General features: G+C 48.3%; 1 protein-coding gene across 4 annotated transcripts in view; it reads right to left on the bottom strand.

The window, feature by feature from the left end:
* Positions 1-25,414, bottom strand: part of ARHGAP22 (Rho GTPase activating protein 22) — a 165,610-nt gene that overhangs the window by 95,202 nt on the left and 44,994 nt on the right. For all 4 annotated transcript variants that reach the window (XM_059169650.1, XM_059169653.1, XM_059169652.1 and 1 more), the window contains one exon: positions 14,478-14,677. In XM_059169650.1, the coding sequence (XP_059025633.1) occupies positions 14,478-14,677 (200 nt within the window). The remainder of the gene's footprint in view (positions 1-14,477; positions 14,678-25,414) is intronic.

Genomic DNA, 25,414 nt, shown 5'->3' with positions numbered 1-25,414 from the left:
TCCTAAGGGGAGGGAGGGGGGTCTCTACTGGTCACCCATCTCTTTCCAGTGTTTTGTCCAACCCAGGACTTGGGTGGATGTTGGTGTAGATTTCTGTCCAACCTCAGGGCTCACCCTGCTCTTAGCTCTTTGGAGCCTGCCTGGCAGGTTCCCTCGGAACTGGAAGCCCGGGGATTGGAGGAGTGGGGACACAAGGCCTCTCTACAGTCTGGGTCTATGGCATTGAACCCTAAGCATGCTTTTCCGTGCAGTTGTCCCTGCCAGGTTTCCAGCCTTCCATCCCCATGATAAACAGGCTGTCCCAGAGGCTGACCCTGCCTGCTCAGCCTGACCCACGCTTCAAAGCACGCTTCCTCAGGAGTTCATTTCAGCTGGGAAAAGGCACTATTGACGAGTGCTGAGGCTGGATCCAGGGGCCCGTCTTGAATGGGAGGGCCACTCCTTCGGCTGGACACGGTTTGGTTCTGTCTAACTGCTCTCGAGGCCCTGCAGCTAGTGCTGTGCTCAGGGGGACATGGTGTCTCTGCGAGCAGCCACTGTCCTGTGCACTTGGAAGCAGCTTAGTCTGAGAAACATGGTAGAGATTCCTGTGCATGGACTTGTATCCGGCAGCCCTGCGGAGGTGACCGCCACCAAAGGGTCCAGGCCATGTTTGCTGAGAAAGACATACCTCGTCCTGATCTTCTCAAAAGCTACTGTTCAGAATGTCATTCTCAATGGGGAAAACCCGAGAGATTTCCCCCTATGGTCAGGAGCACGACAGGGATGTCCTCTCTCCCCACTGTTGTTCAAAATAGTACTAGAAGTCCCAGCCTCAGCAATCAGACAACAAAAACAAATAAAGGGCATTCAAATTGGCAAAGAAGAAGTCAAACTCTCACTCTCACAGATGACATGATACTTATGTGGAAAGCCCAAAAGAATCCACCCCAAAATTGCTAGAACTCATACAGGAATTCAGCAACATGGCAGGGATACAAACTCAAATGCACAGAAATCAGTTGTATTTCTAAACACTAACAATGAGACAGAAGAAAGGGATATTAAGGAACTGATCCCATTTACAATTGTACCCAAACCATGAGATACTGAGGATTAAACCTAACCAAAGAGGTAAAGGATCTGTACTCTGAAAACTACAGAACACTCATGAAAGAAAGTGAGGAAGACACAAAGAAATGGAAAAACATTCCAAGCTCATAGACTGGAAGAACAACTAGTGTTAATGCTACCCAGTGTTATGCTACGCAGAGCAATCTACACATTCAATGCAATTCCTATCAAAATACCACCGACTTTTTTCACAGAGCTGGAACAAATAATCCTAAAATTTATATGGAAACAGAAAAGACACTGAATAGGCAAAGGGATGTTGAAAAAGAAAACCAAAGCTGGTGGCATCACAATTCTGGACTTTAAGCTCTATTACAAAGCTGTCATCATCAAGACAGTATGGTAATGGTACAAAAACAGACACACAGATCAATGGAACAGAATAGAGAACCCAGAAGTGGATCCTCAACTCTATGGTCAACTAATCTTTGACAAAGCAGGAAAGAATGTCCAATGGAAAAAGCAGAGTTTCTTTAACAAATGGTGTTGGGAAAATTGGATAGCCACCTGCAGAAGAATGAAACTGGACCATTCTCTTACACCATACACAAAGATAAACTCAGAAGTGTTGAAAGACCTAAATGTGAGACAGGAAACCATCAAAATCCTAGAGGAGAACACAGGCAGCAACCTCTGTGGTCTCAGCTGCAACAACATCTCTCTAGACATGTCTCCAGTGGCAAGAGAAACAAGAGCAAAAATCGAGCTATTAGGGCTTCATCAGGATAAAAATCTTTTTTTTTTTTTAAGATTTTTATCTATTTGACAGAAAGAGATCACAAGTAGGCAGAGAGGCAAGCAGAGAGAGTGAGAGAGAGAGAGAGGAGGAAGCAGGCTCTCTGCATAGCAGAGAGCCCAATGCAGGATTCGATCCCAGGACTCTGAGATCATGACCTGAACTGAAGGCAGAGGCTTAACCCACTAAGCCACCCAGGCAGCCCCAAGATAAAAATCTTTTATATAGCAAAGGAAACAGTCAACAAAACCAAAAGGCAACCTACGGAATAGGAGAAGATATTTGCAAATGTCTAATCTGATAAAGGGCTAGTATCTAAGATCTATAAAGAACTTATCAAACTCAACACCTAAAAACTAAAAAAATTCCAGTCCAGAAATGGGAAGAAGACATGAACAGACATTTCTCCAAAGAAGACATCCAAACGGACAATAGACACATGAAAAAATGTGCTACATCAGTTGACATCAGGGAAATACAAATCAAAACCGCAATGAAATACTACCTCATGTCCATCAAAATACCTAAAATTAACAACTCAGGAAACAATAGATGTTGGTGAGGATGCAGAGAAAGGGGAACCCTCTTACATTGTTGGTAGGAATGAAAGCTGGTGCAGCCACTCTGGAAAACAGCATGGAGGTTCCTTAAGAAGCTAAAAATAGGGACACCTGGGTGGCTCAGTTGGTTGGACGACTGCCTTCGGCTCAGGTCATGATCCTGGAGTCCCAGGATCGAGTCCCGCATCGGGGTCTCAGCTCCATGGGGAGTCTGCTTCTCTCTCTGACCTTCTCCTCGCTCATGCTCTGTCTCACTTTCTCTCTTTCAAATAAATAAATAAATATTTAAAAAAAAAAAAGAAGCTAAAAATAAAACTAACCTATGACCCAGCAATTCCACTACTATGATATAGATGTAGTAATCTGAAGAGGCACCTGAACCCCAATGTTTATAGCAGCAATGTCCACAAGAGCCAAACTATGGAAAGAGCCCAGATGTCCATTGATGGATGAATGGAAAATAAGATGTGGTATATATATACAATGGAATACTACTCAGCCATCAGAAAGGATGAAATCTTACCATTTACATTGATGTGGATGGAACTGGAGGGTTTTATGCTGAGCAGAATAAGTCAATCAGAGAATAACAATTATCTTATGGCTTCATTTGTATGAGGAGCATAAGAAACAGTGAAGAGGATCATAGGGGAAGGGAGGGAAAGATGGAATGGGAAGAAATCAGAGCGAGAGACAAACCATGAGAGACTCTTAACTATGGGAAAGAAACTGAAAGTTGCTGAAGGGGAGGGGATGGGAAGATGGGGTAACTGAGTGACGAGCATTAAGAAGGGCACATTGTGTGATGAGCACTGGGTGTTATATGCAACTGATGAGATACTGAATGCTACATCTGAAATGAATGGTGTACTATATATTGGCTAATTGAATTTAAATAAAAAAGAAAAGAAAAGGAAAAGAAAAGCTGCTGGTTATTGTGGAAATGCTCCCTTCATCCTCAGGGACCCTCGGCAAGGCAGCAGTCCTACACAGACCCTCCCAATCTACCCCATTTTTCTCAGCAGTCTACTAATGTATTAAGAAGCTAGAATGCCCCAAGTATAATTAAAACTAAGTTATTCTGGTCTAAAAAATGAAAAAATATATTTTTGAAGCTGCCTCAATGTTGTTTGATTTGTTTTTCTGCCTAGTAATAGACAAAACTAGCAATTTACCAATCAATCTTATAGCTATTACTGAAAATTAACCGGGTTCAATTGAAAGCTAAAGGATTGATGATAAGTGGGAGACACTTAAGTCCTGGAGGCTAATATCCATGGTGACTTAAATGAGCAGACCCTGAGAGAAGCTCATTACATTTGCATCAATAATCACACCACATGGTGCAAAAGAATTTGGAGGCAGCCAGACACTTGTCTCTTGCTGTTTATGTATCTTTGGGTGTGTCCTCAGGCCTCTTAGTATCTTGGTTTTCTTTTCCCAGAACAGTGGCAAATATATATAGCCCTATAATGATTAGTAGTAGGTACCCACATTTCGCTGGTCTCCTTATTCTGGGGGCCCGCTTCAAAAACCACTGCTGTATGGGGCAAGATACGATTTAAAACTGACATTTTGGGAAGATTCCTTCAATCTTATATTTTTCCTTTCCATGCCAGATGCAGAAAAAAAAGTGTTTTAACTAAATATTATTTAAAAACAAGTTGGCTGCTGTTACCAATTTGAATTTACGAAATACGTTTCTAGTTGATTTAAAGTAACTGACTAGAATTTTCCTTTTGATCTGTTTAACAGTGGGGAGTTATATTTCTCAAACAGCTTAAAAAATACAAAGCCTCCTTTAAAAAAAAGCCACAAATTCTGATGTTTGATCCTAAGTAAATGACTTTCTCTTTCTAGAAGACTCCAGTGAGTAATTCTTTGTGAAAGAAGCATTCCAAGTTGTCCCTAAGGACATCTGACTCAAGAAAACATTTGTTGTTTAGTTCTTCTTCTCCAGCACTAAATGGGAATGTTACCATCAGTCCCCAGTTGGACATCTGCTCTGGAGCTCTCGTGTTAACCTGAGGCAGCGAGCTGGGCTTTCATGGCATTTCAGCGCCTTTCCATAACACTCGTGGATTCCTTCTGAGTGTAGCAAGACCACTGGGATTCACTGTGGCAAGATCTATGGTAGCATAGGGAAGTCATCAGTCACTTGTTCTTCTGTGCACAGGATTTGCAGGTGGAAGGTAGGAAGCAGGAAGAGAAGTGAGGCTCTCTGGAAGTTCTCAGGAAGTCAGCAGCAAGTTCACTGAGCCAAAGGTGACCAGTTGGAGACACCAGCTGCAAAGGTCCCATGGGATTAAGGTCTGTATTCATCAGTACTCTTGCCGCCAACTGTGTCTCCATGAAGACCTTGGCCAGGGCCACAGTTGGAGTCCTTTACCAAATGGCCGCCCAAGACCAAGAGTGGTGCCAACAGCAGGAACTCTGGGTCAGACCCTTGAAGCTTGGCTGCTTCTTCAGCCTTGTGTTCTACTCATCTGGGATGGAACTTCTGCAAACCACTATGGTTTTGCTGACTTTCACTGTTCTGCCTCCGTTCCTCTTTGCCTCTGACCTTTTGGCTTTGAGAGTTGAAAGGGCACTTGGAGATCATCTCTGGCTAACCTCCCACTCGTTGACCAACTCTCTTCAAAGCCAAGTGGCAGTCTGGCCTCAGCTTGCACAGCACCAGGGACTGGAGCTCAGCGCTGACCAGCAGACCACTCCACTAGCAGAGGGCTCTTTCCATATGGGGGCGGGGGGTACATGGTGGTCTTTGTCCTGGCTACGGCTTCTGGAGGTTCATTGAATATAGTCTTGTTCACATGAGGTGCCCGGCCCGAACTAGTGCCCTTCCCAGGATTCGTGTTTTCCAAACGATTTATTCAGATTATCCCTCGTGTGGAGGGGCATTCAGATCCCTCCCCATCCTGGCTGTCCTGCTGCGCTGAAAGTGTGCTGCCTTGAGGGGCTATCATGTGGCAGTTGTGACCTGGTCTGCCCATGGCAGAGCTTAATGGGTTTTCCCACCTCTTGTTCTAATTTCCGTGCTTCTCAATACAACCCATAGTTCTCAGTTCTTCTGGCAACCATAGCTCACTGTTAGTCTGTACTGAGCTTCGAAGGTAATTTAAACTCTTAACTCTGCCTCATGCAGCCTGTTCTTAATCTAGGTCTCTCAAATCTGAGAAATCAAGTGATCTTTTGAACCAAAGGGAGGACTTTATATTTTATCTTAACAATTTCCCATGAAACCAGCCAGGCAAAGTTATTTTGCATCTCAGTGCTGTTTTCCACCTTTGCAGCTTCTCCCATCTCTGCAAACTCAAGGGGTATGTCTTTGGTTTGTTAGTGTCATCAAAAACATGTCTCAGCATAATGACGAAGACAGTGGATTCTGCAGTCAGATTGTGTGGTTTAGATCTTGGTGCTGTGCTGTCTAGCTTTATGCGATCTTAGGCAAGTCACTTCACTTCTCTGTGTCTCAGTTTCCTTCTCTGGGAAGTGGGAATAATGATCATTCCTCATTGTTTCAGTCAATTATTGCTACAGAGCAAACCATTCCCCAAATTAAGGGGCTTAAAAAACTGACATTTAAAAAAATTATTATTTCTCATGATTCTGTGGCCTGGAATGCTTGGCAGTGGCCTGGCAATCTGGCTCCCTGGCACAGTCCATAGCCACTCCCTCAGCTAGCTGCAGCTGGTGGCTGGGATAGGCTGGAAGGTTCCACAGAGCCCCGACTCATCTGTCTGGGCCATGGGGTTTCCATCCTCCGTGCATTTCCTCACCATTGTGTGGCCCACTCAAGCAGCCTCACAGCTTCCCAGAGCAAAAGCAGAAACTGCCTGGAGCCTCGGGGGCCAAACCTGGAATTTGCCCAGCATTACTCAGTCTCATCAGGGATGGAGGGGGGAAAGCAGATTCCAGTTCCTGTTGGGAGATGCAGTGGCTCTCAGGGAGCACGGAAATGGGTGGTGGCCCTCTTGGAGTCAATCTCATCACATACCTTGTACAGTTGCTATGAGCATGACAGCAAGTTATAAAGGAAGCTCTTAGAACCATACCTGGTTCATAAGGCATATAAATGTTTGCTTTTATATAGATTCAAAACCAGAAGGTAAGAGTCAAAATCAGGGCTGTGGGCCAAGCCACGGGACTCTTCTTCCTTGACTGAGCTGGGTGGCTTGCTAAGCCTTCACTGGGTACGGGTCCACCCAGAAGAGAAGACCACTGCTGGGGGTTATGTACAGGTTGAATCTCAGTCTCGGGGCAGCCCTATAAGGTAGGCGTGGCTATTCTCATCTCACACCGAGGAATGAGGAACAGAGGCTCAGGAGAGGGAAATCCCTTCTCTGGTTACTCACTAGAAAGCAGAGAAGCCAAACTCCAAAAGTCTGTCCTTTTGCATCATGTGGGATTCTATAAAATGGCTTGCTGGGGTCCAGACACCAGGTACCCATTGCAGTCCTGACACCCACTAACCTGGACTCCTAACTGAAGAAGGCAGCGTGGGCCATGGGCAAGCTTGCTCTCAGGGAACCTTGCTGATTCGGGTGGTCCTCACTCTGAATCTGTCCACGGCTTTTCACACTTCATTTTAGAAGCCTTCTCAACGCTTCTTGGAGCTCTTCTGTTTTAGATCCCACTTGAAGGACTGGAAAAATCTCGTCTCTCAGAGGATGAGCAGCACTGACACCACAGTTTCCACTGTCCGACCCTTAGTGCAGCCAGGACCCAGAACACCACACCAAAAGTGGAAGCGAGGATGGCCTCAGCCATCTCCCCACATCTGCAGCTCATGGCTGGTATAAATGGGATTTCAACCCAGGCTCTCTGATTCCCAACATGGAAAGTTATAGTACGCAAGCTTCCACTCGACTGTTCAGAGCATCATTTTCTCTATCTGTATGATGGAAATGAATTGTACCCGCCCTGGTAAGGTTGCTGAGAGGCTCGAAGAAAATCATGAATGTTTATTCAACAAGTGTTTACTGAGCTTCTACTTTGTGTCAGGCACTCTTTTGGACACCGAGGACCAGATCAAAACAAAACAGACACTATCCTGACCTTGATGAGCTTACGTTCTAATAGGGGAAGGCAGTCCTATAAGCTCCTTGCCAACCATCAGGCATTTTCCAAAAACAATGAAATATTTTCCTACTGAGGATCCAATAGAAGGCTGGTGCAGAATTCACCCATTCATTCAATCCAATGCTTCCTTCCTTCCTTCCTTTCTCCCTGCCTCCCTTCCTTCCTTCTTTTATTCATTTAAGCATCACATACTACCAAGCATCCATTATGTGCTTGGACCTGGGATGGATGGTGGGAAAAGAGAAAGATGAGATCAACAGAGGCCTCACCACCCACCCTGAATGAAGTTGCCAGTTCAGAATGGAGAACAGACATTCAGCTGAGCAAGTGTCATAAAACAGCAGCAATGTAACCACAGCAATCATCCTTATCCCCATCTTTGGCTGAGCTGAGAACAGCTGACAACCTATCCGTTAGTGTGCACCAAACCAACTCCAGCTGAGTCGGATTTACAAGGTCTAGACGTGAAGGAGTGTTTGACGCATGGGCTGCCCCATGACTTGCCGTGACCATAGGACGGGCTGTGACCAGCCCGACAGCACTTTGATTATGACCCCAGACAGGGCTGTGATGAGGGCCATGGTGGGTAGAGTCTGATATAGGCAATGCTGAGAGGTTCTTCGGGCAGACATTAAGCAGCCCGGCAAAGAGCTGCTCCCTAGCTGACCCGCTGTGCATTTGTGACAGGTGCTACGATAGCCTACCCGTTAACCTAGGCTGATGAAAGCCCCCCACTTGCCTCATCTGAAAAATCCAGGCACCTTCTCCAGGGGCAAGGACCCCAGGGACCGGCTCATGATGGTGCCGCTTTCCCTGGGATGTACATGTTTGGTACACAGTGGCAGAGGGTAGGAATGACCGGATGCAGGCGGGCACATTCTCTGTGACCTTCAGGCTCTAGGGTCAGATGGCCTCTCCTTGCTCCCCAGAGTTTTCTTCTTTAAGATTTCTGGTTTCTGACTGTCCTGGGTTAATGTTCCCTCCTAGAAGTACATCTGCTTTCCCATCCATTTTGTCTTTCCTCCTCCCAATTCCAAGCTTTTATTTGAAATTAAATCAAACTTTAAATCAATCTCCTCTCCCATGGCTGAGCTTCCCATCACTTGCACTTCTGGAAAAAAAAAAAAACAAAAAACAAAACCAAAACCCAAAAACCAAACCCAACCTGTTCTCCAGGTGATTTTTTAAAAAGCCTGCAGCTACATCAGCCATCCAGGGCATAGATCGGAAACGCTTCCACCAGAGGCTGTGGGCGCCACCTGCCATGCTTTCTCCTTGCCCCGGCCAAGCCTCCGCACGCCCTTGCTCCAGGCACCATGGTTTTCTAGGCTACACTGGAGGTCAGGATGAGAGCTGCCTCTAAATGGTCTTTTTGCCTCTAGCTTGGTCCCCTCCCAACCTTGCCTGTGCAGGCTTGGATGACTTCCTCTCAGAGCTCTGAGGGCCAAATCTGAGCCTCCAAACCTTCAGAGCCCCCTAACGCCATTGGCAGAATAAGGACCCAGTCTCCTGGACGTGGCACCCAAGCCCCTCCACATCCAGCTTCTGGTATCCTGTCCATGGCTTGTGTTCCTGTCAATACAATGAGCCTCACACTTGGTCTCCACAGACTCTGGGCTCCCTCCTGGGCATGAGCTGCCAGATACAGAAGCCCCCCCCAGGTTCACTTTAAATGCATTTTCTGAGCACCTTCAATGTGCTAGGGCCAGCTCTGTGAGGCCAGCTGGGCTCGGCAGCTCTGTCTAAAAGAGGGAGCCCTTTGACCCCTTGGCTTATCCCCCTTCTGGGGCTGTGTCCTTGTCACATTCCCTCTCTGGCTTGGGTTTTTCGATTTTTTCTTTTCTTGTTTAAATTAAAAATATCTTAAGATACGGATTTATTTTATTTATTTATTTTTTAAAGATCTTATTTGTTTGTTTATTTAACAGAGAGAGACACAGTGAGAGAGGGAACACAAGCAGGGGGGGTGGGAGAGTGGAGAAGCAGGCTTCCTGCCGAGCTGAGAGCCCCATAGGGGGCTCCATCCCAGGATCCTGGGACCATGACCTGAGCCGAATGAAGACACTTAATGGCTGAGCCACCCAGGTGCCCCTAAGATATGGATTTAAATGAATATAGTCTCACTCTAAGAAATTACAAGAATACAGATAAGTCTCAAGTGTCTAGCTCACCACCCCACTCTCCATGCCCTCCCTACAGCTCGTATTCTGAAAACTCCCCAAATAAATTATTTCAGTTTTATTTTACTCGCTTTTCCAGTTAAGGTCATATCTCAACACAGCTGAACAATCACACAGTGCCACAAGGCAGGGTGGATGACAGGAATTCCTTCCCCTTCTACGGGGTCTGGATCTCAGCCACAGAGAGGGAGGGCGGACAGGCTTGACATGAGGTTGTTCAGGAGATCACTAATCTTACTTCTCCTGTTTTTGGCTCCTGTTTTGCCCTCATTTCCGGAGACAACTGGTCTTGCCAATTCCCGAGCCTGCGGTAGGAGGTGAGGGGTGCTGCTTTGAGGACCAGACAGATTTTTGTGCTCTGCTAGTGCTGGCTTGGAATTGAGCTCTCTGGGGTCTGCTGAGTCAGCTACCTCTTACCCATCTGTTTTCTCGCCTCCAGAATGCTGTGGCAGTGGCTGTCTCTTGTCCCTTCCACCTAGCCTTGTTCACACCGGCCAGCATTCTTTACCAGAGATGTGGGATTTTAAAATATCATCTTTAACTAAAAGTTTGCATTCAACTTTTGATTTCTTAATTAATTTTGGAGGTATTATGAAGTGTGTGTTTTTAAAAATTTATTTCAGAGAGAGAGAGGAAACACGTGCGCACATGGGTGTGGGGCAGGGAGGGGCAGAGAGAAGGAGAGAGAATCTCAAGCAGACTCCCCTCTGAGCACAGGGCCCGAAGCAGGGCTCGATCTCATGACCCTGAGATCATGACTTGAGTCAAAATCAAGAGTTGGATGTTTAACCATCTGAGCCACCCAGGCACCCCATGAAGTATATATTTTATTTCCCCATGTCTAGAACTTCTCTCTCTCTCTCACACATCCTCATCACTATCATTTTGCTCTTAATTTAGAAATCTTTCTTTTGCACTATAGTCAGTGAATATGTCTCTATAATTTCACTTTTTGAAAAAAATGGAAACCAATGAGTATTTTTTCTTTGTTTATATATTCTTCAAAGCTAAGAGCATGAATGTTTGCAGCTGCTCTATTTTCTTAGTATGTTATTGTGCTATTATGAAATATTTCTCTTTGTTCCCTTTTGTTCTCATCACCTTGAATTCTGTTATTTCTGATATTGATGTTGCTAAGTCTGCTCTCTTCTTGCTTGCATTTGCTGGCTTATTCTTTCTCTATTGTTTTGCTTTTTAACCTTTCTGTTTTTTGTCCTTTTTAAAAGCCAATCTTCCACTGTCTTTTAAGATGCATATTTAAGATGCATATTTATTGAAATGTGCATTTTAAGATACATATTTAAGGTGCATATGACCAAGTCCTATGTGTTATGATGACGGCAATGGTAGTACCTATTCCCTGCTATCACATTTGCTTTTTTTCCTCTTTTCTGCTTACCTTCCCTTCTTTTTTTTTTTTTTTTCCTTCCTCCCATTTTCTGTCCACTTGTTGAACTGGTCACATTTAATTTGTTACATTCTTTTTCCATTTTATGTTTTGATAGTCATACTTTTCATTTCTATCTATTCCATTTCTATTCTAAGCCAAGAGACCCACAAGTGCAGGACCTGGATATCAGATCGCTAGACTAAAAGGGAGTCCTCAAACTGCAGAAATGCATCAGGCTACTCAACAAAGAGTGTGGCCGGAGGTTCCATGGCTTAAGAAACATTTCCGGCCGAAGCGAAAACCACCAAGATGCAAAAACCGAGAATCTTATCTTAGAGAAACCATAGGTCTGTCTGCTGACAGGCACTGGGAAAAGCAGTAGGGACAGGGGCACACTTCTAGGTTCTGTTCCAAAATGTCTTTGCCTAGTCTTCCTCTCTGACCTTGTATGGCTGCTTTGCTTCCATCTCAAATTTTCCCATCTCCACACTTGTATGTCCTTGGCCGGCCCTCCTGCTAGTAAAAGGGGAGAGGGGAAGTGATAGGGCTTTGAGGGAGAATAAGAATATCCAAGAGTTATCCTCAGGTGTTACGTGCTTTGGGCAGCATCAAGGGGAGCTGGACGCCCCTGCTCTCTGTAATTCCGTCTGCTAGACAGATGACAGGCTGTCTGTCAGGAGGGCGCTTACTGCCTGGGCCTTTCTGCCACTGTAAACAGTGAACAGGGCACATTTTTCCAGGAACCAGATATTGAGAATTAGTCCATTACATGTCATTCATGCAATTAAGGGGAAATGTGTGGGCTATTTTGCCAGCAGCCATGTGGGTTTCAGATCATACTGTAGAAACTAAATGAGTCCAATTTAACCAATGGTCTCCTTGAGATGGGGAATTGTGCAACAGGGCTGCCATCAGGCTTTGTGGGGGAGGGGGAATTATGGGAAGGACTCATGTCCCAGGAGGATTTGGGAGTGTCAGCCAGGCCCAGAGAGACTAAAACAGGGGCGCGGGCTGTGACACTGGCATCTGTTGGGAGACACTGCGTCCTTTTGGAGATGAAGAGCTCCCTGGCAATGAATGCCCTGGTTTAGTTTGGATTGGGCTCCATGCTCCTTCTGTGCCCAGGCTGATGACTGGGGATGTGGACGCCACCATTTTGTTAGCTGTCTCCACCAGAAGCCACTGAAGTCTGGAAAAGACGGCAGGTGAGGGAGAGGAGTGTCCAGCTTAGGAAATCCAGGAGACACAGCTTCCTCATGGAGCTGTAGCTGATGGGCGAGGGCCACCTCAGGCTCACCATGAGGAATGTGCAGGGAAGCCTGGGAAAGGAGTCCACAGATGGCCTGGGCCACCTCCGTGTGTTTGTCCACTGGGCTTGCCCAGCGTCAACACACAGTTCTTCCAGGAGATGGTGCCATGGGCTGGGCCAGGACAGGATGGCAGTAGGGGCCACAAACAGGGTCCCAAGAGAGTTGGGGACCCTGGAAACTCTCCCAGTCATCAGAGTAACATGTCACTAACAGATCAGCTAGGAAAGCTAGGAGATCATTGAAGGGCCAAGGCTGGTCTTCAACATAAGAATTAAAGGCCAGAAGGAAAATGGTGGTGGGCAAGCCAGAAGTATGGTGCCCAATCAGGGGAGTGGGCTCAGCGGTAGGGCTGGGGAGGTGGGGGAGAAAGGCAAAGGCAGGGCTGAGGAAGCATGAGGGCACATACTCATGTACTAGGACTTGCAATCAGATATGTATATATTCTACAATCTGACCCTTAGCACATTTCTGTGATGTAGGGAATAATGTGGGAATAATGTCTCCATTCAGCAAAGATAAAACCAAAAATAAAACAAAAGTAAGCAACTTGTCGGAAGTCATAAAGCTATCGTGCCAGACCCAATTCAGATCAAATGCAGATCTGCCTGACTCCAAAGTTTCTATTTCTTTTACTTGATCTCTCTGGGGTTACTGCCCTGCTTTAGGAAACCGGGGAGACTGGACAAGATCAGGGCTTCCTAAACTTTAGTTCAGATCCAGCTTCATGATTTATGTCCTACCCACTTCTCCTCTGTACTAGTGTTCATGGAAAAGTTTCCCTTAACCAAGATCACACTGTTATTTATTTATTTTTGATTGTGGTTAAAAATCTAATAACATAGAACTTACTGTTTTAGCCATTTTTAAGTGTATAGTCCAGGGGCACTAAGTATCATCACATTGCTGTGCAAAACTTTTTGATTTTTTAAAATTAATTAATTAATTAATTTTAGAGAGCAAGAGGCAAAGAGCTTGTAAACATGGCGGGGGGCAGAAGGAGAGAATGAATCTTGAAGCAGATTCCCTGCTGAGCGTGAAGCCTGACATGGGGCTTGATCCCAAGGCCTTGAGATCATGACCTGACCTAAAATCTAGAGCCAGATGCTTACCCAGCTGAGCTACCCAGGTATCCCAACACTTTTTGATTTTAGCTTAGATGTATTTTGCAAGGGAAAACGTGATATCACTGTCATGGACCAGTAGCACTTTCCACAAACAGAAGTTAACCATTAGAATAATAATGAAGACAGAACATTATGCACTATTGCCCTTGAAGGTTTGGAAGCAAGGCCTGTTCCTACCCACCCATGTCTCCAGTTTTTAAGGGAGGATCCCAAATGCTGGAGATGGTTACACAGATCCTAGCACCCAAATGATGCTTCCTCTTGATATACTCAGAGAAACTGAAAGAGGAGTGGGAAGGTCATCTATCTTCCTACTGTGATGGCCACGTGATCCCAGACTGTGCCATGTCCCTCCTCCCACTTGCCAATCACTGAGCACCCTCTCTGGCCCCTAGACCCCAGCTCCACACTGTGAGGCCTGCCAAGAAGTGCACAGGTTCCCACCCACCTGACCCCAGACCAGGTGAACCTCCCAGTAGTGGGCAGAACACAGAAGCAGCCATGGAGGGGCAGAGGCATGGGGCACGGGGATTCCACTGTGAGCCAGATTTTAGTTGAGGTTGGATTTGTCTTGGGTACCCATGTCCTTGGACAGTGGGAGTAGCAGGCAATGTTACCAAGAGGCTTAAAAGAACCCAGGGAGGACTAGTTTCCTGGGCCACCTCAGTATGTTCCTTTTGTCCAGTGGGCTTGCCCAGCTGTGTAGAGATGCTGGCTATCTGCATTCTAAGGAGACGTGTTCATTACTCAAGCTGTGGCTTTGCTTTAGTAAAATGAGCTAGAAAGCCTGGAACATGGGAGCTGGGAATCAAAACCACTTTGGAAACCTGGGTGAGGGGCCACTGTTTGTAAAGTCAGTGGGTTGAGGGCTTGAGGAGCGAAGGTCCAGACAGGAGGGTCTCTCTGCCTTCCACCCTCTCCTGGGCATGGTTAACCTGGGCCCCACCACGATGTGCCAGGACACGAGGTGCGAGCTTCTCACCTGGGGCTTGGTCTCGTCTTTGTCCTTGTAGTAGAAAAGCTGATCCCCACGCAGCACGAACCAGCGCTGCTGCCAGTTCTTCATGATGCTTCTCTGCCTCTTCAGCCAGCCCTCCTTGAGCACGGGGCCCAGTCTGCGGGGGCAGGGCAGCTGCCCTGGGCTGCGGCTCTGTTCCCCCATCACCAGGCTTTTGGAGCGGGCTGGAAGCCAAAACACACACAGTGAGCATGAAGGACACGTGCCTGTGGCCAGTCCCTGCCCCTGTCCTGGCATCCCCACTCCCCAGTGACCAGGGCATGGGGGCCTAGGCTGGCAGAACAGGACCCCCCCCCCGTCGGTTCAAAGGGGCACAGGTTGGAACAGCTCACAGCAGCACAGCCTAGGCTTATCCACCAGGGCGAGGGGCACAGCCTGCCTGCCTAGGTGGCTTCTGCTATGTCTCTAGCTTCCTAGGTTCTTCACTGCCCAGGTTTGTTCATCCATCCATGCACCGTGCATGTGCGCCCACCTCCATCTCCCCACTCTCTAATGCACGCATCTATCCATGACTCCACCCATCCATCCAGCTATCCTTTTCCCGTGCGTTCAAGTGATTCATCCGTGTAATCATTCAGCATCAATTTACTGAGTACCCATGTATGTGTTAGCACCGTCCTAGGTGCAAGGGATAAAGCAGTAAAATAAGGAACAGATAAAAATCTGGGTCCTCCTGGAGCTCACATTCCACCAGAGCTTCTGTCACTCAGACCCTGAGGGAGCTGGCCCCATCAGTCCCCCTCCCTGGTTTCTGCATGGCACCCCTTCTCTGGAGGCATCGGATTTGAACACCATTGTCCAGAACCCCCAAAACTACCCTGTTGTTTTGCTGGGATCATCTTGGCAGAGTGGGCCTAGACAGCGAGGCCTCTGATTCAATGGTTGGTTGTAATGTGTTAGTGGCTCCCTGCCCGGGCAGAGGGGTGTGTCTCTGATCTACGCATCTCAGAGTGCCCACGAGCCCTCCGGCCCGGCAGGCTTCTTCTGCTCCCAGCTTGACACCACTGACCGGCACTCTGCTGGGACTGGTACTGCCCTTCACAGTGATGATCAGGCCCCTACCGACCCTCCTCTACACCATCACCTTCCCCTCTCTCCTCTGTCTCAGGAATGGCTCCTCTCTCCTCTCCACCCAGTATTAAGCGTATTGTGGCAGCAGTCTCCAGGAGAAGCCATCCTGCACTTACGAAATGTAATTACACTTGTTCTTAGACCACGGATCCTAACTTCTGGCTGGAATGCACGTTCCCTGAGACCCACAGTTCTGGCATTGTACCTGTGATTCTGTGTGTGTGTGCATGTGCGTAAAGTCCTCCCATCACACTAGTGGCCACAGCTCCTTAAGGCTGGCCTACCTTCTGCCCGTGCTGTTCCACTAACCTGAACTTTTCTTCCATCGCTTTCTCGCTCAACTCCTAGCTTTGGATGCTTAATGAGCTCCTACACATCATCCAAGCTCCAGCTCAGACACTTCTTCTGCAGAACCTTCCTTCTGAATCTTCTCGGATAGCCCTTCCCTCCCCTACCAGGGCACGTGACCCATGGCTGGTCATGATCTGAGGCTGCCTTTCTGCCCCAGTAGACCGAGGTCCAGGAGAGAAGGACAGGATGTCTTACCCAGTCCTATGTGTGTGGACCTCACCACGTGCTGCTCTGGGAGTGATGTAAGTCATGCTTGTCAAACACGACTGGCTACGTAGGCCCACCCTGATCAGCAGGTATGTCTGTGTCTTATCATGCCATTAAATGTGATGTGACAGTCCGCTGCTCTCTGAGATCGTAGAGTTTGGTGGTCCCCAGCTTTGCCTCCAGTGACATATGGCCCAAGACACAATCCTGAATCGACCTCTTTTATAGGAGCGAAAAATAAGGAGGTCATCCTGCGGCCAGTGCTCTAGACGGGGTCAGCTCCCCGACAGCTGGGGGATCCAGGGGGCACATCATCTTCTCTGCCACCCTGCGCAGCTGTGATAACTCAGACTACGTCTGTCCCTGCCTTCTCCACCTTGCGTCCCTGTTGCTGTGCCCTTGGTTGTGGTCAGGCCAGTGCTGAACGTTCCAGACTTGTCTTGGCTGTGCTTTGGCCCAGAGAGCAAGCAACCTGTCTCCAGGCTCAGCCCAATGCACAGAAGGGGGACTGTCGATCCCTAAGGACAGAGGGTCTTTCTCAGAGACTGAGGAGGAGTCAGGAGGCCCCTCCTTCCAGGACAGCAGCCCACCTCGGAAGCCCTGTGGCAAGGGCTGAGCTCCACTTGTTCTCACGGGTAGCTCCCTGCTTTTGCTCCCCACCTTTCTGTGGGCCCTGGTGCCCATACGTACAGAGGTGTACTAGATTGAAGTCGACTTTCCTCCTTTATTTCTGTGGCTGTTTACTATCCCTGTGAGTTACCTAAACCTTCCCTCATCCCTGGGTATTTGGAGTCCTTCCAATGGTAGTGATTTAATTAAAGAGACAATGGGGTCCAGTTGAAGAAACACAGGGTCGTGGCCAGCTCTGTGAATTTTCTGCACCTCAGTCTGTTGATGGGCAAGCAGGGTGCATGGGGGATGGCGAGACCTGACCCTGCAGAGCGAGCTGGGGGAGGAGAGATGGCCATGTCTGGCAGAGAACTTGGCATGGACATGGTGCCCCGTCACCGGTTACCATGGCAGTGACGATCCTGTTCATGGAAATGGTGAGCGGATGTCTCCATGCAGAACTGTTTTCTGGAGATGGGTTCCTAGGCGGAATCATGGGACAGAAGGCACGGTATTTCCTACAACTTTTAGCTGGTTAGGTGCCATTACACCCTTCCTTCTAAGAATGGCATCCAGATGTATTACAACACACAAAATTATACTCCTTACCACTTGCTTCACAGCCATCAATATGAAATATTATAATTTGAGTATTCCTACCTCATAATTTAGTAAGTATAAAACGACACTTAGTTATTGTCTTAGCTCACCCTGTTGTTAGATTACTTATCGAGGGACATCTTTTTTTTTTAATAACTTTTAAATTTTTTGTATAAATATATAATGTATTATTAGCCCCGGGGGTACATGTCTGTGAATTGCCAGGTTTACACACTTCACAGCACTCATCATAGCACATACACTTCTTGGGGGACATCTTTGCATGGACTCCTACTCCCGGAATAAAGCTTCTGCCCACTCCCTTTGCCCACTCAACTGACTGCCCCTGGAGGGAAGAGCTGGCTGGGGGTGGGGGAGCAGCTCGGGTCCTTTTGTTCTCCTAGTCACTTGGACCCACTTCTCCTCTTGAATGAGCCTTAGTAATGCTCTAGAAGCGTCCCTGTAGCCCTAGAAAAGCTGCCCTTCCATTTCCAGGTGCCCACAACACCATGCCCAGGGTCTGTGCCGCATCCCAACTCTGTTCTGCACCTTAGCTGTTTTGCAGGAAGAAGCACTTGGGCTGAGCTGCTGGCAGGTGGTGGTGGAGGGGGGGGGGCTGTGCCCAACAGCACCCAACAGCATCAGGAAGGACCTCTCTGCTCCCAGGATGGTTACCTGCCCCACCTCCTCTCTGGTCTCAAGCTGTGCAGGGCCTGAAGCAGGGCTGGGTTCATCGGATGGTGACCAATTCTCTTCCGGGGCACAGGGCTGTATGGGGTCCTGGGGCTTGGGCACCAGAGTTACTACAACCCCAGTATTCTGGTGGAGTCTGACAGAGGACTGATGTGGGAAAGGGGACAGGTGTGTCCCCTGGCTACTGAGTTCTCTTATCCGGGTCTCAGTTTTTTCATCTCTAAAATGTCTTTCATGGGTGGAGAGTCAGTGGTAAAATGAAGTCAGCCGTACCTAGGCTTTTGTGCTGGAATGACTTGAGCTTTCTAACATGAGCCTTGATGGAAGCTGGGCCCCTGTGGGTGAAGAATTTCTAGAGGGGGTGGCTTGGCTCAGGCCTCCTTTGTCTGTTTGTATATTCTCCTCCTCTTCTTCTTAGGGAATCTGTAAGGGTTGTGTAGGACCTTCCACCCTTCTGAAGATCTTCTGGTGCCTTTAAAGAGGGCTCTGGCTTTATAGAATATTCTAGTGCCACATCTCTGGTTCTGTCTATTGTCTTCTATCACAACAGTGCCTGAAACAGTCTCATTTAACAAGAGCATAGCCCTAGTAGGACCCAGAATACACCTGCCTTCCTTCCATATCCCCTATAACACCTTGAGTAGAGCCTTTACACCGTAGGAGCTCAATAAAAATTCAGTGACTCATCAGCGCACCCCAACAGTGAGGAATGCGGGGGAGCCCCTGGCTGGGCACTGGGCCATGTCTCCAGAGACACTCTCTCTGCAGGCATGTCTGCCCAGGAAGGCTGAGCTCTCAGAGCACAGAAGGCTGGACACTGAGCCTGGTGGACAGCAGGTGCCCAGCAAGAAATAAATGACTGCCATGTGAGTGATCTGCTGTTTCCTTTGTGTTTTCAGCCCTGATCTCCAGGCCCTGGGCACTATCCTCCCGAGGGCTGCAGGCATAGAGGAGGTGGGCAGGGGCCGGGGGGCTTGTTTCCTGGGGTAACGGGGCTGGGTATGCCCTGCACTGGTCTCTGTCTGAGTGGTTGCTGGCATCCCTGCCCACCCACTCCAGGCTTGCTCAGAAGATCCAGCTCCCGCAGCTTCGTTCACCAGGGAGCCACTGTTGGCAGATGGTACTTAGATGCGTGACCTGCCCAGGCTTTTCCCCAGCTGATCAATCACAGGAATACTACTCTTAGAAGGCCGACTGAGTGTCTTGAAAGGAAAATAATCATTGTTATGATTTATTAATAACCACTGTTCCTGTCCTCAGCATTTCCTTGAGTCGACTCATTCAGCACTTTAAATACTTAGGCAAAGCTTTCAAGTCAAGCAGCCTGGACATTCTGAGGCTCAAGAGCAGAGGCGAGTTTCCTGGGAGGGTCCAGGAGTGGGCTCAGAGCAAGCTCGTGACTAGGGTGGGGAGGAGGGAGCCCTCCACTCTCCTCCAGGCAGGGCTCTTCTGTTCACATCACAACCATTCACTGATTCATTCATTCATTCATTCATTCATGCCTTCCAAATCTACAGAACTCCTCCAGGTACAAAACAGTACTGTGAGTTTTAGGCGTTTCCCAGGAGCCCCCACATGCACTTGCAAACACACTCATGCACGCGCACACTAACACTCTCACACACTCATGCACGCACACACTCTTTTTTTTTAAAAAAAGATTTTATTTATTTATTTATTTATCAGAGAGAGAGGGGAGAGAGCGAGCACAGGCAGACAGAATGGCAGGCAGAGGCAGAGGGAGAAGCAGGCTCCCTGCCGAGCAAGGAGCCTGATGTGGGACTCAATCCCAGGATGCTGGGATCATGACCCGAGCCGAAGGCAGCTGCTTAACCAACTGAGCCACCCAGGCGTCCCGCAAGCACACACTCTTACACATACACACACACTGGCAAACACCCACAGACTCATGCATGCAGAGCTCCCCAGGAGGAAGCAGGGTCCCCTATGTCTTCACAGTCCTTGTTCCCAGGGAGAAGTCAGAACTCTGGGTGGAGGAAATGGAAATCAAGTGCCCCTAGGTTCATTCGTTATTAGAGAAGGGCAAAGCGAGCTTAGCAACAAGGCATTGTTAGGACAAAATGAGAGACAGGGCCAGCCCACCAGACCCTGATTTATGCCTTGCCTACCAAGGAAGTGAGGGGCTTTCATTTCTCAGAGCTGGAGAAATCAAAGACATGAATAGGTGGCGTACAGAAGAGGAAATACCAATGGCCAAACAAGATGTGCAGAGATGCTGAGTTTCAGGAGTAATCAGCGAAGTGCAAACTACGGCCAAAAGATAACATTTGTTATCCTCAGTGTACCTTTAGGCAGGTAGATTTACAAAGTCTGGTAATGTCATGTGTTGGCTGGGTTGTCAATAATTGTAAGCCACTACACAGAGGGCGACTGGGCTGTATTTGTTAAAGTTAAAAACATGCACAGTCTACAATCCAGCAATCCTCTCTGTCATCCACGTCCTCCAAAAAGGAACCGTGAGTGCCCAGGCAGTCACCCACAGGGATGTCCTTGCAGCTCTCTGTGTGATCCCTAAAAATGGGGAAAACCCAAAAGGCCAACAACTGGAAGATGGCCAAACTTAGACTGCTGTATTCATGTTGTAAGACGCTTTGCACAAGTTAAGCGGAACGAGGTGAATGTATGTGAGCTAACGTGTTTAGCTCCCCCTTTTTATCAGAAGAGATGTCTTTAGTCCCTTTTCTTTTTTAGGAAAATACATACAACATGGAATTTACTGTGTTAGCCATTTTGAAGCATACAGTTCAAGGGCATTCATTCTGGTCACATTGTTCTGTCACCGTCACCCCCGTCCAGCTCTAGAACTTCCTCATCATCCTAACTGCTCCCTGTTCTTCTTGGACCCTATTCAGTAAGCTTTCCCCTGCTCTGCCCCACTCAGATGGCTCTTCTCAAGACTGCAGTGACCTTCACGTGGCTCAGTCAGAGGGTCAAGTCAGTCCTCCCTTTCCTTGACCCCTGGTGGTACCGGATCCAGTTGGTGACCTCCTTCCTGCAGGACCACTTCTATCCTAGGGCTCCAAGACCATTCTCCTGGTCCCTCCCCTCCTTCACTGGCTACCACACTGTTTCATCTTCCCTCCTCTGAGTCTAGAGCCCAGGGCTTGCCCTTGGACTCCATTTCTTTTTTAAAATTTTATTTATTTGACAAAGAGAGACACAGCAAGAGAGGGAATAGAAGCAGGGGGAGTAGGAGAGAGAGCAGCAGGCTTCCCGCAGAGCAGGGAGCCTGATGCGGGGCTCAATTCCAGGAACCTGGGACCATGACCTGAGCCGAAGGCAGATGCTTAACGACTGAGCCACCCTGGAGTCCCTGGACTCCATTTCTATGCACAATCACTGTCTCAGGGATCTGCTCCTATTTCAAGGCACCTGTGCAGAGACCCGCCCATCTGTCACAGCTTCCCAGCCTCCCAACTCCCCTTTCCTGCTTTATTTTAACATTTACTTAAATTCTCTTATAGTGAAGGAGGAAAGCAAGTTACAGCACAACATAAAAAATGTAAACCTCTATAAAAAGGGAAGAAAAACAACAACCCCCAAACAAAAGACATCACATTATATTTGTGGTGGCTACACACATTTGCATAGAAAACACGCCACGGATCTAACAGTGACTGTGGGGAGAAGACAGAGCTGTGGGAGTGTGCATTTTGCACAGGGAAGGAAGGCATGCTTTGCATTACTGAAAGTAAATGAAAATAAGAACTGCAAAATGAAAGAGCTCTTTTGGAATGGAAGGGGATCTCCTTAGGGGATCTAAGATAAGTAAAATATCACTAGTGTGACAAATGTCTACAAATATTTATCTGTGACAAGCATCACACGAGGCTGTGGACCTTAACACAGATGAGAGAGGAGCTCCCAGGCCAAACAGATGATGCTTCCTGGAAGGCGGATGCAGGCCCATCTGTGGCCCTTCCAGGGGACCATGTCAGGGCTCCCTCTCTGTGAACCACTCTGGTGGGCCTGGCTCCAAACCAGCCTATCTGCTCCCACTCCATGGAAGGAGGGGCTCAGTGAGGGTGTGCGGGTTACTCACCCACCCAGTGGTGCAGCTATCCAGGCTTCCCAGGGTGCTGAAGCACACATCAAAGTGTGCTGAGAACACATCAAAGATATCTTAGCTTGTGGGTCATATTGATGCTCTGCCCAAATTCCCTTGGATCCCTTTCTCTGTTTTATGTGCCCAGCAGTGCGCCCCCCACCAGCCTTTGCCAACTGCTTTAACGCTACTGCTTTACTTCCAGCAGCTTACCCTGGGGTGGGTTTCAGGACTGCAGGCCTGTGTTGGAAGGCTGACCAGGGGCTCATGGAGACGCTTTTGCCCAGGTGCTAGGAGAACCGGAAGTGCCTGGGAATTTACATGCCCCAGCCCCCAGCCCTTGGCCTGAGCCTCGTGGGTGTAGGAGCCTGAAAACTCCTGCAGCCTGTTTTCTGGCTGGAAGCCACTCAGATGGGTAAAGAGGTGTCATTCACAGTTCAGGTGTCATTCAAAGTTCCAGAAGGTTCAGGCTGACACCTCCCTGGATTGAGCATCTGCCAAGCTTGGCTCTCTTCCCTGTCCTGCTGCCCCACCCTCTCACTGGGGTTTCCTGGCAGCACCTCTTTGATAAATGATTTCATGACAATCCTCATCTCAGGGTCTGCTTAGGAGAATCCCACCTAACACAGCCAGTGGCTTTCCAGGCCTTCCAAATAGGCCTGTGGCAGCAGCATCAGCCTCGGGCGGGTGCTCGAGTATCTGGCCAGAACAGTGCTCACCCCTGTAGGGTTGGGCGCCCTGCAGCCTGGCTAGGGATGACTTTCCATCTGCAGCTCTATAAGTGCAACCCCAGGAGCATGGAGGCGTGGCTGCCCAGGAGCTAAAACATAATTGATTTATGCAAGTCGATGGGATTTTAAAGCCAGGCTGGAAAACCAGCAAGATGGCTCTCCGAGTGGAATTGATTTAAAGGGTAAGTATTGAGGCTGAAAGATTGATTGAGCAGAGAGGTGAGGTAATGGAAGGGGTAATCTGGAGGGCCGGAGAAGTCGGTTTCATAACGTTAATGCAATCTGCAGCCGACGGTGAGGGGGCCTCGTCAGGTGCCCAGGCTGTCCTGGGAATACAGACGGCTCGAGCCCCAGGTGATTTACTACAACACCAGGGTTCCTGAGTGTCCCTGACTTTTCTTTTTTTTTTTTTCCCCACTTGTTACCTAGCATTCTTTCTGGACTCCCTTTGGTCATCTGTTCTCTGCTAGGTCCCCCAACTAGAGGGCCTAGAGAAGCAGCCATGCCCTCCTAAGGGATCTCACTTCAGGGCCTGGAGGATGAAAGACAGCAAGGGGCACAACCTACTCCTCCACACATGAGAAGTACAAATACTAAGATAGTGCTGAAGTTGTCTAGAAAGTTGGGATTTTTTCATAATGGTTACTCTAATGATTTAAAAAAATCGATATAAAAGGTCACATTTAAAAAAAAAATTGTCAGAGAGAGAGAGAGAGAGCACTTGCGCACAAGCAGGGGAAGTGGCAGGCAGAGAGAAAAGCAGGCTCCCTGCCAAGCAAGGAGTCTGATGTGGGACTCGATCCCAGGACCCTGGGATCATGACCTGAGCCAAAGGCAGCCACTTAATTGAGCCTCCCAGGAGTCCCTAAAAGATCACATTCTTAAAAGTTATACTTGTTGGCTCTTCCTGGGTCTGCCTCCCAGCTCCGCTGGTGCTGGTCTCTGGCAAGGGGGAGCTGAAGGCAGAGAGACACCGGAACAGCTTGGTCTGTGCTTCCCTACAGCACACCCCCAAAGATTCAGCTGGATCTGACATTCACTGGTCCATTCATGCGGGTCTCCTGGGCATCCACTCTGTGCTAGCCTCTGGGGGCACGGAGATGGAAGGCATGTGCCTGCCTTCACAGAGGTAAAGGGGGAGCAGAGACACCCAAATGCAAGGTCTCATGGTCATCATGGCACATGTAAGGGGAAAAGGGAACATGAAGACAGCAGGAGGAAGGCTGGGAGGCTGGAAGGCCAGTGGAGAGGTTGAAGCTGGATGAAAGAATGGCACGAACACTGGAGGGGAGCGGGCTATGCCCCCCGCAAAATACCACTGTGGATGGCAACACAGCTATGTGGCACATTGATTATTTTGAGTTGTCGGCAATTGAGAAATAGCAAGTGCTGAAGGAGCTCTCTCTCTCTCTCTCCCCTCTTTCTGCCTAAAAGAAGGGTATGAATTTCCTGTATAGATGCCTTTCCTATTCCCGTGCAAGGAAGAGGAGAGTGAGACTCTGATTATAGTCTGAATAACAAACCTTACTAAACAGCCTTATCTACCATAAGCTTCCTAATCACCATCCCATAGTACTGCCCCCGGGGTTTAACTGCCTTTCCTCCTGTTTTTCTGTTTTCTGCCAGTTTAATTAACAGGACCCAGGTTCAGAATCTAAGAGGATAGAGGAAAACTTTTGCATGCCCTACACTATAGAAGCCTGGGGAAGCAAGGGTGTGGCCAGCAGGGGGCACAGGAGGCAGGATGAGAGAACGTGAAGTCAGACCTGGGAATTCTGGCTCCCCAGCTCTTAACACCAACTCTCACAGGACCCACATCGCTCCCTTCAAACAGATTATACCCTAACCTCTCCTGCTCAAGACTAATGAAAAAAACTCTTCCTTTGAGAAAGACGAGTTTGATGGACCTCCATCCATTTCTATCTACAAGCTGGACCTCCAACATCATCACACAGTGACGTCCCTCTTGCTGGGCCTCCTGTGCCTGAGCCATCACTGACACGGATATGAAGAAGAGACGAGGAGAAGGCCTCTGTGAGCTGAGCCAGTGCTCTGTGAGATCTGCAGCTTTACCTCCCACTCACACCACATACGTCACTCTTTCCGCACCAGTGACTGGCCCCCGCATGGGCCGTTTGATGCCACATCTCTGTATTTCTGTGCTTGCCAGCCTGATGAGTCCTGACTCACTCTTGAGGCATCAGTGTAACTGTTTCCTAACATGTGAAGACTTGCCCAGGAGCTTCTCAAAGCAGAGGGGTCAACTTCCATCCATTATGCCACTGCCATGACTGGCACATACATCTGGCCACACATCTCTGCGCCATATTGATTTGTGAGCTTCTTATGGCCAGGGAAGGTGTCCTCCCCACGCCTGGATCCCCACACCATAGCACAGAACCTCTCAATAAAATGCTTGCTGAGTGAATGAATGATCTTGAGACAGGAATCCTCAAGTTCAAAGAACATGGGGAAAATCAAGTCCAAGAGAACCGGTACCTCTCTAGACGATCTTCTTGGTTTGGAAGAGATCTACCAACAGGATTTCTCTTGCCCTCAGCCTGTTTTCAACC

The sequence above is a fragment of the Mustela lutreola genome, chromosome 4 (assembly GCF_030435805.1).
Source record: "Mustela lutreola isolate mMusLut2 chromosome 4, mMusLut2.pri, whole genome shotgun sequence".
Classification (NCBI taxonomy): Eukaryota; Metazoa; Chordata; class Mammalia; order Carnivora; family Mustelidae; genus Mustela; species Mustela lutreola.
This window is presented reverse-complemented; position numbering and strand designations above follow the sequence as displayed.